Below are 11,966 nucleotides of genomic sequence, written 5' to 3'. Positions count from 1 at the left end.
ATTGTGGTGCAGGGATGCGCTTTGGGCACTAGACACGCTATTGGGCCACGTTGAACAGAAACGGCCTTTAGGCACGAGGATTGGCATGATTTATCTATCACACCCGATAGGCTTTTGGGGCGTCGTTTGGGATACGCAACTGGAGATGCTCCTACACGGTCAGTACCGTTTTCAGGAACAAAAATTGAGCAAAAATTTAGTAGCATTTCTAGCATACCTGATAGTTTGGCCTCACATTTAAGCGACAAGTGGACTTGCAGCCATTCTCTTAATGCATGTATAATGATTGATAAGATGTTCTTATCTTAATCTGTTATTGAGATATAATAAGAAAAGTTGAAGTACATAGGTTACTTTTTACTCTTATCTTTAGGAACTATGAATTCACAAATATGTGGTGAAAAATATTATTGCTAAGATGATATCTCTGAATTAAGGAAGGCAAAGAATTTTTCAACTTTCTTTTTCCTTCACCTAAGCGTTTATCCTACGTGCCCAGATAACACCCTTGTACATGCCCTTAATTTTTTTCCTAACGTTTTCCTTACCACAAAGCACCTTACCGATGTACGCACCGTCGACCCCGCCGGTGTTAGGTCATCCCAACAAGCCCCCACAAAATGGACCACATTTCGGTCCGTCTAGCACCAATCAGATCTTCCTTGGATGTGCCTAGGTGATTTCAGTGAAACAATGTACAGTTTTGAAAAACAAGGGGGGCCCCCTAGAGCCCAATCTCTTATGGAAATTTTCCGTAGTGTTCTTGACTTTTGTAATCTGCAAGATTTGGGTTTTGAAGGTGACATCTTCACTTGGAGGAATAATAACTTTCGTGGGGTATATCCGTGAAAGGTTGGACCGTGCTGTGGCCTCGCCAGCATGGCGAGCTCGTTTCCCTGGTTACAAGGTGATAAATGGGGACCCCGAACACTCCGACCATAGGCCTGTGATTGTACATTTGGAGGGAACCACCCAGCCAGTCCGAATCAGCAACAATAACTTAAATAAGCGTTTCGAGGCACGGTGGCTCCTAGAAGATGGTTGTGAGGAGGTGGTTAATAATGCATGGATAACTGCAGGAGCTCGAGGTGAAGTTAAACTACCGGAGAAAATTCGTTTCGTGTCAAAGGAATTAGCAAGTTGGAGCCCTGAGGTCATGGGTGATCTCCAAAAACGTATAAAGCAGCTGAAGGCCGATCTAGAGGAGTGCCGCAAGGATAGTATCACTGAAGCATCTTTAAGGAAGGAGCAAGTTTTGCGCTACCGTCTGGATCGCGTGGAGGAACAATGGGATACACATTGGAAGCAAAGGGCGCATGTCACTTGGCTGCAAAATGGTGATCGGAACACCACTTATTTTGATTCAGTGGCGTCGGAGAGGAAAAGGCATAATACTATAAAAAAAGTTGAGGAGGGAGGATGGAGTGGTGGTAGAAGGGGAGGAGAGCTTGCAGGCTCTTGTAACTAACTATTTTTCTGGCTTGTTTACCCCCATGGCAGGTACAAATATGTTGCAGGTTCTACCACATATCCAACCACGCGTTACAGACCAAATGAATGCACATCTCAATGCTGAATTTACACGCGAAGAAATTAAAGAAGCCCTGGATAGCATTGGAGATCTTAAAGCTCCTAGTGTAGATGGTATGCCAGCGATTTTTTTCAAGAAGTTTTGGGGAACGGTTGGTGATGCATTGGTGCAAGAGGTTGTAAACGTATTGCAAGGCGGCAGTATACCGGAGGGATGGAACGAAACAATCGTGGTGCTTATCCCAAAGGTGCAGAACCCTGAAAGTATGAAGGATCTTCGCCCTATTAGCCTTTGTAATGTCGTTTATAAGCTAGTGTCCAAGGTGTTGGCTAACCGTTTGAAGTGCATCCTTGATGAGCTTATCTCTCCAAATCAGAGTGCTTTTGTGCCAGGTCGGCTTATTTCAGATAATACTATACTTGCATATGAGATGTCTCATTTTATGAAGAGGAGAAGATCGGGAAAGAAATGTTACATGGCAGTAAAGTTAGATATGAGTAAGGCCTATGATCGTGTAGAATGGTCCTTCTTGGAGGGGACAATGTTGAGGTTGGGAATCTGCAATGATTTTGTGAAGAATGTGATGAAGTGTGTACGGTCTGTCTCATACCGCTTCAAGGTCAATGGTAACATCACGGATACAATAATTCCGGGCCGTGGTCTTTGACAAGGTGACCCTATCTCGCCGTACCTTTTCTTATTGTGTGCTGAAGGTTTCTCAGCCCTCATTCATAATGCGGAAAGAAGAGGTGCAATTAGTGGGATAAAGCTGGCTCCAAGTGCACCAAGTGTTAATCACCTTTTGTTCGCGGACGACTCACTCTTGTTGTTGGAAGCGAACTTGGAGGGTGCTGCTGAGATCAATTTCATTCTTCGGCGCTACGAGGAAGCCTCTGGACAGTTTATAAACTGGGACAAGTCATCGGTTTTATTCAGTATCAATACTCCTAGAAGGAAAAAAGATGCAATTATGGGGGTGTTGGGGCTGCGTATGGAAGCACACGGTGGCAAGTATTTTGGTCTCCCAATTTATATTGGTCGTGAAAGATCAAGGGCATTTGTTTATCTGAAAGAAAGAATCTTAAGTAAAATAAGAGGGTGGAAAGAAAAGTTCCTCTCAAAAGCTGGCAAGGAAATCCTTATTAAAGCCGTTGCACAGGCAATTCCAACCTATGCAATGGCCTGTTTTGACCTTACCAAAAGCCTTTGTGATGATATCACTCAAGCTATTTGTCGCTTCTGATGGTCACAACAGGAAGATGAGCATCGTGCACACTGGATCAGCTGGGAGAAAATGATGAGACCAAAGGAAGAGGGAGGCCTAGGATTCCGGGATCTCCACCATTTCAACTTGGCAATGTTGGCCAAACAAGTGTGGCGCCTGATACAAGCGCCTTATTCACTTTGTAGCAGGGTACTGAGAGCTAAATATTTCGGGGATGGTGATATCCTCAATGCAAAACCAATGCCAGGTATGAGTTACGTATGGCGAAGCATGTTGAAGGGTCTTGATGTTGTCAAGCAGGGGATCATATGGCGGATTGGGGATGGTACAAAAGTTCGCATATGGGAAGATCCCTGGATCCCTAATGGTGATACACGTCAGCCTCGTACTACTCAGGGTATCCAAGTTCTGACTAAAGTGCATGAGCTTCTGGACCCAGTCGTTGGAACGTGGGATGAAGTGCTAGTGCGCCAAACTTTTAGCCAAGAGGATGCTGAAGTCATCCTTCGGATCCCAATCTGTGAGCATGAACAAGATCACCTTGCTTGGCATTTCGATGACAAAGGCAGATTCTCGGTCAAGTCAGCCTACACTGTCCACTCCTTAGCGACTAGTGAGGTAAGGCAATCAGGGTCATCGGATGGACAAGAGGCAGCCTGTGGAGGAGAAGCATTTGGCGCCGGTTATGGGACCTGGATTGCCCAGCCAGAGTTCACCATTTCTTGTGGCGAGTTGGCCATGATAGTCTGCCAACAAGAAGGAACATTGAACGGAAGCATGTGGACCTGGACACCCGATGTGCTATCTGCAATAGGCTGTTTGAGGACAGTGGACACCTATTCCTGCGATGCTCAGAACTGAAGAAGGTTTGGAGGAGTGTGCTCCCAGAACAACTAAGAGTGCAGCTTCTAGAATGCAATTCAAGTCTAGAGTTTGTTCATGAAATTTTCTCATTGAAATACAAGGATATGATGACGGCGGTAGCCCTGTTATGGTGTTGGTGGACGGAGAGGAATAAAGCAAACCACAATGAGAAACGTTTGTCACCTGCTGAATTTCAGTTTACAGTCAGGAGACATACAAGAGAATGGACTGAATTTTTTAAATCGAAGTCCACGAGCATACAACAGAATGAGCTTAAATGGCAGCCTCCGCAAAGAGACTGGATCATGATAAATACTGATGGATCTTACAAATCTGCTACTGGGAATGGAGGATGGGGTTGCATCGCAAGGGACCATGCGTGTCAACCAATCTTTGCTGCTGCGGGCAGTGTAGCAAATGTTGGTGAACCCCTTCAAACTGAAACGCATGCACTTCTTGAAGCAATCTCCCTGGCGGATCAGTTTGGGATTGGAAGGCCTGTGTTTGCTACGGATTGCCTAGTCTTGAAGCAAGCAGTTAACTCGAATGATTATGATGATGCACCACTTGGAGCCCTGTTTAGAGAAGTGAAGTATAATCTTTGGCTGAACTTTATCGACTACCGTGTGATTTATGTGCATCGGTCTTGTAACAAACCAGCTCACGAGCTAGCGGCATTGGGTGCGGCTGAGCCGCAGAGTTACCACAATGTGTGGGTCGAAAACTATCCTATTGCTGTAACCAGTGCCATGTCCGGCGATTATGCCGTGCAAGTTTAATGGAATGACTGTGTTCCATCTCAAAAAAAAAAAAGATCCGTTTGAGGTGGCCGGCGGACAGGAAAACTGCCCATGTCCGTTTACGTTGGGAGGGAGCCCCAACGGCCTCAAACTCACAAAACAGTGAAAAACATAGATATATATTGAGCTTAGTACTTATTTTTGGGGACAGGAAGGTTCTAGTTTTAGACATAAGAAAAACAAAAGTGGATAATGCGCCTAGTCCTCGTCGCCGAGGTCGATGAAGGCAACACGAGCTGTCATAGATCTAGTATTTACAAAGAACAGAACATCCGTACATGGCTTCCGTCCATCCTTCTACGAAACAACAAGCAATACGTAGTGTCCAGATCAGCAGATAGTTCAGTAAATAGTACAAACGCCGTCGCAGGATCTTTTCAGTTTGTGTTCGTTCGCCCACGTTGCCAGGGATACGAACAAAGCAGCGCGTATCTAGGGGTAGTCAGCTCTATGCCTTTTCTGTTATGCACACATATTTCAAATCAAAGATCGATAAAGTGCCGATGTTCTAGCAGCGCCATGTACAGATGAACCGAAGGTTCTCCGGAAATATACGGCATGGCATCTGGTAAGAAGAACACCTCATGTCCTTTTCCTAGCCCTTGACTTCTTGCTTGTTGCACTGGCTTTGGGTGCGGAGCTATCTTCCTCAGCCAATTGCCTACACATTTGGATATAGAAAGGAAAATAATCCCATCAGAAATTCTCAGCTGCTAGTCTACATTATGAAATATATGTAAAGGGTCATGCTGAGCGTCCCCGAAGGATGAGAAACATCCATCCTCCTGCTTTCTAACCGTTCGATGGGACAATCCACATCATCCAATACTGCCCACAAACGGTTCTGCATCGAGCAGAAAAAAACAGGTTAAATCTTCTCACGCGCTAGAGGGAGGTCCCTGGGCACGGCGCACAGCTCCATGAGGTGTGTCCGCTGCCGGCGAGAGAGCTCCGCCTGAGATGCGACCGACACCGGCAAGGAAGCTCTGCTGTGAGATGAGATTGCCGCCAGCGAGGAAGGCTTGCCGTGAGCTGCGATCGACGCTGGCGAGAAAGCCTGTCCCATTGCTTTGCACGAGCTTAGCGTCGGCGTGGTGAGCCATGGCTGCCGCCAATAGCCGGAGAAGACGCCCATCGCACCCCACACTGCCACTTGCTTGCAGCATTGCTGGCGGTCATTTGCAGCTCCTGCGCCCACTCACCGTGCCAACAATAGGCCGTAGGCTTGCAGCTCCAGCAGTGTTAGTTTGCAGCTCCCACGCCGGCCACTTGGAGCTCCGACGGTAGGTCATATGTTTGCAGCTCTGACGGTGCCCACTTGCAGCTCCGCGGGTAGGCCGTAGATGCTTGCAGCAGCCGTTCATAGCACCCCCCCCCCCCCCCCCCCCAGGCCATTAGCAGGTCCAGCGGGCACTAGTTGGCAGCAACAAAACCTTGTGTCTTGCCCCATCAGCCACGCGCAGAGGAGACAGAGGTGCTCGTCACGACAGAAAGAGGAGAGGGGCTGGTGGTGGGTTTTGGACTTTTGGTGGATAAGAGCGACCAGAGACAGGAGGCATCCGCACTGCGGTGTATCCGTGTATGTGCTCGAGTTGTACGGCGGCGAGGGCATTGCTGCACAGGCAATAAAGTGACGCCTCAGGACGAGTTTTTGCGTTGAATTTGGGACATAAGCTCTGTTTCTTGCGTGCAATGGGTAAGAGGATAAGCAAAAAGGAAGAGATAATGTGTGGTGGAAAAGAGGACGTGTGGTAAAGCAGGAAGGCTTTTCCATATGTAAAATATCGACTTGGGCTATATTTAGTTTGGGTTCAAGTCACAGGTCATGTAATTTCATTAAGTGCAGGAAAGGTATTCAAATGGTCTCGAAAGCTCAGTGATCTAACCTGCCCACCTCCTCGAGTCGTTCCAGGAAAGGGTTGATATTATCCATGTAGGTGTTGAACTGCAGAAAAGATATGTCAGCAGTTTACATATTCTTGAAAAGAAGCATGTTTATTGATGATATTACGGAACAGTCTTTTGAAGCAGACATACCGCCTTCAGAATATTGTCGAACTTTGCACGTATTTTCTGTTGTTCTGATGTGGCAGCAGTCCTTACTGAAGCAGCCTCTGAACATAACTTAGAAGCCTGTGTGGTGACATGAAGAAAAGCAGAATTAACAAATAGAGTGACTAAATCTGCAAGCCTGAACATTCAAAGAGATGGACAGTTAGCATTGTGTTTTATGTACTAACAGCGGCAATAAATACTAATCAAGCCTCAACAGAATCCCCATAGGTAAGTAGTTTACATGTAGACACCAAAATTAACAACAATTTCAAAAGGATATTAAGTTCAAACAAGCTATGACTTCAGAATAAGCACATCACCTTCGCGATCATTGCCTCTACTTTCTTTTCTCTAGGTTCAAGACACTGCAGTTTACATTCAATCTCGGACTTCAAAGCACCCAGTTTCTGATTTTCATCCGCTATTATTTGATTCCTTTCTTTCACTTTCGTCTTGAGACGCTCCTCCATTTCATGTACTGGTTGGAAGGTATCATGTAACAATGTAAGGAAAATAACTTCGGAACAAGAGGAACATAGTACTAGCAAAATATACAAATAGAAATGAGAAAGATAACCTTTTCCTTGCCATTCAATAATCTGTGCATCAAAGGACCTGACTGTGAGACTTTCATCATTAAGCTTAGCTTTGCGAGATTTAACTTCCTTTTCAACTGTTTTAGCAGCAGCAAGCTAGCAGCAACAGTAAGAATAAGAATTAGCCCAGTCTCACCGCTCAATAAATCCAGGTACAGAATCCAATTGTTCTTTGCAGCTACTCTCACCTGTTCTTGTACATCCTGGATTTTAGTGTGTTGCTTCGCCAGTTTTTCATGAGCCTGGGAGATGGAGATAGTTTAGGATGCAATCACACCGGTATCTACTGGTGAAGCATAACTAGGAACAGCGGTAAGTGCCACCATGATACGAGCTAGTACCACCAGAGGCACCAGCAGTAAGAAACGGAATCTAAAACATCAGAGATATATCATGAGGAAACTACATGAACCCGGTAGACAAATATGTAGCAGTCTAGCAGATGGTTTAATTTTTCAAACTCCATGGAAATAAGTCTGAAATCAGTTGTTGCAGCCAATGGTCATAAGCTTGAAAAGTGGAATCAGAATACCTTATTTAGTAACTCCAAAGTGGCAGTTTTTTCTTGAACATTTTGCGTTGCTGTTTTCTCAGACTCCTTCAACTTAGCACGAACTGATTTCTTCTCTTCCAAGGCCCTCTTTAATAGGAAAGAAAACCAAAATTAGGTATGCAAACGTAAACAGATCTCTTGTGATGATAAAACCTTTGAGTCCAAGTTTTATTAAGTAAATCACAGGTTAACCACACCATACATCTTGGTAGGCTTGAAATTGAGCCAAAAAATAGGATTAAGGCCCCTCCACGAGCAAACTTTCATGGAAAAATTAATGTAGCAGGTCTACCAACCTGTTTACGATATGCGGGTATGCAGTCAACTACTACTAGGCAGATTACAAAAACCGAGTAGTTGAATTCCCATATAGTCATGACAACATCAGGTCACAGAATAAATACCAGTTTCAAAAATTTGGTACAATGCCTGCAGCAACAGAAAAATGGAAGATGTCTCACCTGAACCTTTTCTGGAGACTTAACTAGTTTGGACCTCAGTTTGGAGTTTTCTTGGGCATGTTTAGTCAACTCAAAATCGGCCTGGGTTATCTGCAGCATGAAACATAAATGCAATGAATACAACATCATGTAGTGAGCTTTTGCTTTTTTTTTTCATCATATAAAACATTCAGCGTAAGTTAGGGAGAGCAATATATCAGTTGTTCAATGTTCTCATTCACGAAGTATAGCTTAATACCAATTGGTGATGAGCAGATGCCAAGCCTCAAGAGTAAATGGTGGATACATAACTAATTTTTTTTTAAAGTGCACAGAGTTCACTTTTCACATGGTAAATTACTAAATTGTAGGTAGCCTGGTTCTATGTGGGCTGGAGTGCTTCTAACCTGCGAAAGGTGGATGGAGCTTATTATGACTTCTCAGAGTCAAGAAGCTGGAGCAGGAGATGCGTAAGGGCCAATAGTCCTGGTCTAATAAAATCTATGGCCCTATAGTTAAATATAGCATTCAATGTTACAGGTTATAACCAACTGCCAGTAATGTAACTTCTTGTGATTTATGTTTGCAAGCTACTTTAAATTCATATGTAGTTTGTTTTAGCCGATCTCCTGCCTTCAGGTTCCAAAATGGATCCTAGTTCGTACAGGTGGGTGCTCCTAGTATATTGGCATCAAACGGGCTCCAGTCTCATTTACACTCGTACTTGGAAGTTTGGGGCTGTAGTGTTTGACCAAGCAGCTCTAGCTTTGATCTATCAGACCAGAGCCAAAGCCACGACAAAGAACCAAAGCTTCAATACATTCCAGCACAAATCCAAAATGCTGTTCATATTTATACCCTAATTTGGCAACGTGTGGTGTATTTGATCAGAACTCAACAGTCTTTCGTTATTATTCATGTTGTATTATAGACCATGTAGCATGTTTGATTATTCACAACATGCCAAACTCCTGAGCAATAAGTGGATCTTTTAATACCATAATATAAGACAGTTCATGACAGAAATTCACAGAACTTGGTTAGGTTTTTTGGGTGGGGAGGTGATAATATGCGAAGAAACATGACGCTGACACTTGGCAGGAATGAACACACACCTTCCTGTGGATTTCCTCTTTCTTGTCAGTGATGGCCGAAGATTTTGCTCGCAGGGCCAATTGCTGCTTGTTGTAAACCTGAACTTTCTGCTGCAGAGCATTGACGTCCGCTTCCAGCTGCTGGGCCATGGGTTCTTCCATCTGCTCGGCGAGCTCATGGTCCGCAATCTCCTTGTGAAGCTGCAGGAGAGGAATCCGGCACAGCAAGCAGAGACGCGATTTTAAGAATGTCAAGCATGTAGGCATTTGCCCGAACAGAAAAGCTGCAGAAACTGTGAACAGGCAGGGAAGACCTCGGCGATCCTGGCCTTGAGGTCCAGTGTGCGCTGGTGGTAGTCGGGGACCTCGTTGACGATGGGCTGCAGGAGGTTGAGCTTCTCCTCCCTGTAGAAGAGGAAGTTGATGAGGGCGCTGAGGACCTCGAGGACGCGGCGCGGGGTGGGGCGGAGGAGGTCGGCGAGCGTGAAGTCCTTGAACTGGATGGAGTCGAGGAAGGCCCGCGACTTGGTGTGGAGGCGCAGCACCCGGATGGCCTCCAGGTGGTGCTCCGGGTTGTCCAGCCCCGCCAGGTCGCTGAACCCTAGCTGCCCGTCGTCGTCGTCCCTGGGGGAAATCCAAGCCGGTGAGCGAGCGAGCGAGTGGAGGAGGAGGAGGAGGAGGAGGATGCGACGACGCGTTTGGTACCCGGGGGCATCGACGAAGGAGGCGAGGAAGCGGGCGAGGATGGCGGGGAGCAGATCCGGCTGGGGCTTGGCGATGTCCTCGGGGCGGAGGTTAGCCACGGGGGCGATGCCGAACTGGACCACGGACTCAGCAATCTCCGCCGCCGACAGCATTGGGAACCCGAAGCCGGACGCCATCGAATCGCCGGCGATTCTCCTCCTCCTCCGGCTACCGGCTACCGGCGGCGGCCACTCGCCTAGTCGTGTAGATCCTTCCTCTTTCCCCCCAAAATCGAAATGTTTTGGCGATGGCTCTAGCAACTCTTTCCCGCCGATGTGGGGCTTACCCTCTCGGTGGGCCGAGGGAATACGGCCTGTTAAGACCACGAGCCCAATGTTAGCCTGCTCTAAACAACATTGTTCAATTACACAAACATAGCTCCCCCTTCCTTCCCTCAAAAAAAATATAGCTTCCTCTTCCTTCCCTCAAAAAACAAAAAAGCTCCCCCTTGCAAAATATAAGGCACAATTGAATGTTTTTCTGGTTAAGGAAATACAATTTTAATTAAAATTTCCATTTATATTATTTTACAAAATTAGTAAATATACGCTCCAATTTTTTTTCAACAACAGCAAAACCTGTAAAATTAAAGTATAACTTTGAACAACGTGTTTGGATGTTTGCATTCGTGCCTGGTATTAGACATTGGCATTGTCCAATCCCTGATATCCCAAATTCCAGCTGTTTGTATTCAGGGCGAATATTGAGATGAACTTCCTTTTTCTTAGCCTAGGAAGCTCGCTCCCGAATGAACCATTCTCGAGCTACATCATGAGGTATTTTCCCTGAAATGTTTTCCTCTGCCTCGTCCCGGGCGAGAACACTGGAACACTAGCTCAAGTATGCTCCCGTAGCCGCCTGACCTCCTTCCTTCTCCGCCTTCGGCGAGGCTGGCCGTCGTCGGCCCCATACTTCTACACCTCCTGTGAGGTTGACCGTCACCGCCACCATCCTTCTCCACATACGATGAGGCTGACCGCCACCGCCCCATACTTCTCCGCATCTGGTGAGGCTTGCCGCCGCCTCTCCCATACTTCTCCGCATCCGACGAGGCTGGCAGTCGCCGCCCCATCCCTCTCTTCCTCCGGTGAAGCTGGCCGCTGCCGCCCCATCCTTCTCCACCCCTAGTTGGCTCCAACCTAGCTGCTCTGCACCTGCGATAGGCTCCTAATGCACTACGTCTCCACCTAAGGATGATGGCAGCTGGCTATAAGATTTAAATTTTATGTTTGTATTTAATTAAACTAGAGATAATAGAAAAGAGAATATAAGCAAGCTCTAAGTTAAGAGCTAGCCGTAGCGCCGGCTCTTAAACATTTTCTGAAACTATCAAGTAGCTTATGTAGGTAGTCTTAACAAAATAGGATAATTTTTATAGCTATTATTGTACATGTTTCGCTACAGTGTAATTCTGAGTATAGAAAACATATCAATGTGATATAGCCTACAATTGGCTAAGTTAGTGGTTTTGCTCTAATACGCATGGAGGCTCTCATTTCTCCCTTCTTTTATCTCTCTTTCATTGGACGCTTGAGAGTCTCTTTCCAGCTCCCGGCTCCACCCCTCTTCCCTAGTGATTTCGCTGAATGGAGGTGGGGTGGGAGGGGGGAGGCTGGCATGTACAGAGTAGCTTTAGGTCTAGCAGTTGTACTGTACTGGCAAAGGTCTGGTTTGACATTATGACACTAGTACAAACTCGTTACTTAGAGAAGGTTTGGTTTGACATTATGCCACTAGTACAAACTTGTTACTTAGAGACGGCGTGTTCAGCCGATTTCATCCAAGTTTTTTGAAAGCCAGCTCTGCGAGAAAACCTCAGACGATTGTGATTTACCACCTGTCTCTAAAACTTTAGAGTCTGGATTGATACGTCGCAAACGTATCTATAATTTTTGATGCTACAAGCTTGTTTTACACCAATTTGTATATGGTTTGCTCATATGTCTTTGCACTTTTATACATTTTCCGGCACTAACCTATTAACAAGATGCCACAGTGTCAGCTTCCCATTTTCTGTTGTTTTATATTTCAAAAAAGTTGTACATGAAATATTCTCGAAATTGG

General features: G+C 45.8%; 2 protein-coding genes across 2 annotated transcripts; one reads left to right on the top strand and one right to left on the bottom strand.

Moving 5' to 3' along the window:
* The first annotated feature begins 620 nt into the window (after nucleotides 1–620).
* LOC127315577 (uncharacterized) lies at nucleotides 621–4,399 on the top strand. The gene is made up of 6 exons (XM_051346053.1): nucleotides 621–635; nucleotides 800–1,460; nucleotides 1,549–2,157; nucleotides 2,245–2,690; nucleotides 2,787–3,003; nucleotides 3,612–4,399. The coding sequence occupies exons 1-6, from the start codon at nucleotides 621–623 to the stop codon at nucleotides 4,397–4,399; spliced, it is 2,736 nt and encodes a 911-aa protein (XP_051202013.1).
* Nucleotides 4,400–4,641: 242 nt separating this feature from the next.
* LOC127314244 (kinetochore protein NUF2 homolog) lies at nucleotides 4,642–10,143 on the bottom strand. Its single transcript, XM_051344700.1, has 11 exons — nucleotides 9,864–10,143; nucleotides 9,473–9,782; nucleotides 9,180–9,359; nucleotides 8,086–8,175; nucleotides 7,604–7,711; nucleotides 7,260–7,313; nucleotides 7,053–7,167; nucleotides 6,796–6,953; nucleotides 6,458–6,553; nucleotides 6,307–6,365; nucleotides 4,642–5,081 (listed from the first exon to the last, which is right to left on the bottom strand). Exons 1-11 carry the CDS (start codon nucleotides 10,037–10,039, stop codon nucleotides 5,003–5,005), a joined length of 1,425 nt encoding a protein of 474 aa, XP_051200660.1. The 5' UTR covers nucleotides 10,040–10,143; the 3' UTR covers nucleotides 4,642–5,002.
* Between the last annotated feature and the right edge of the window lie 1,823 nt (nucleotides 10,144–11,966).

Source organism: Lolium perenne, chromosome 7 (assembly GCF_019359855.2).
Source record: "Lolium perenne isolate Kyuss_39 chromosome 7, Kyuss_2.0, whole genome shotgun sequence".
Taxonomy (NCBI): domain Eukaryota; kingdom Viridiplantae; phylum Streptophyta; class Magnoliopsida; order Poales; family Poaceae; genus Lolium; species Lolium perenne.
The sequence above is the reverse complement of the archived record's forward strand: the minus strand, read 5'-3'. Positions and strand labels throughout refer to the sequence as shown.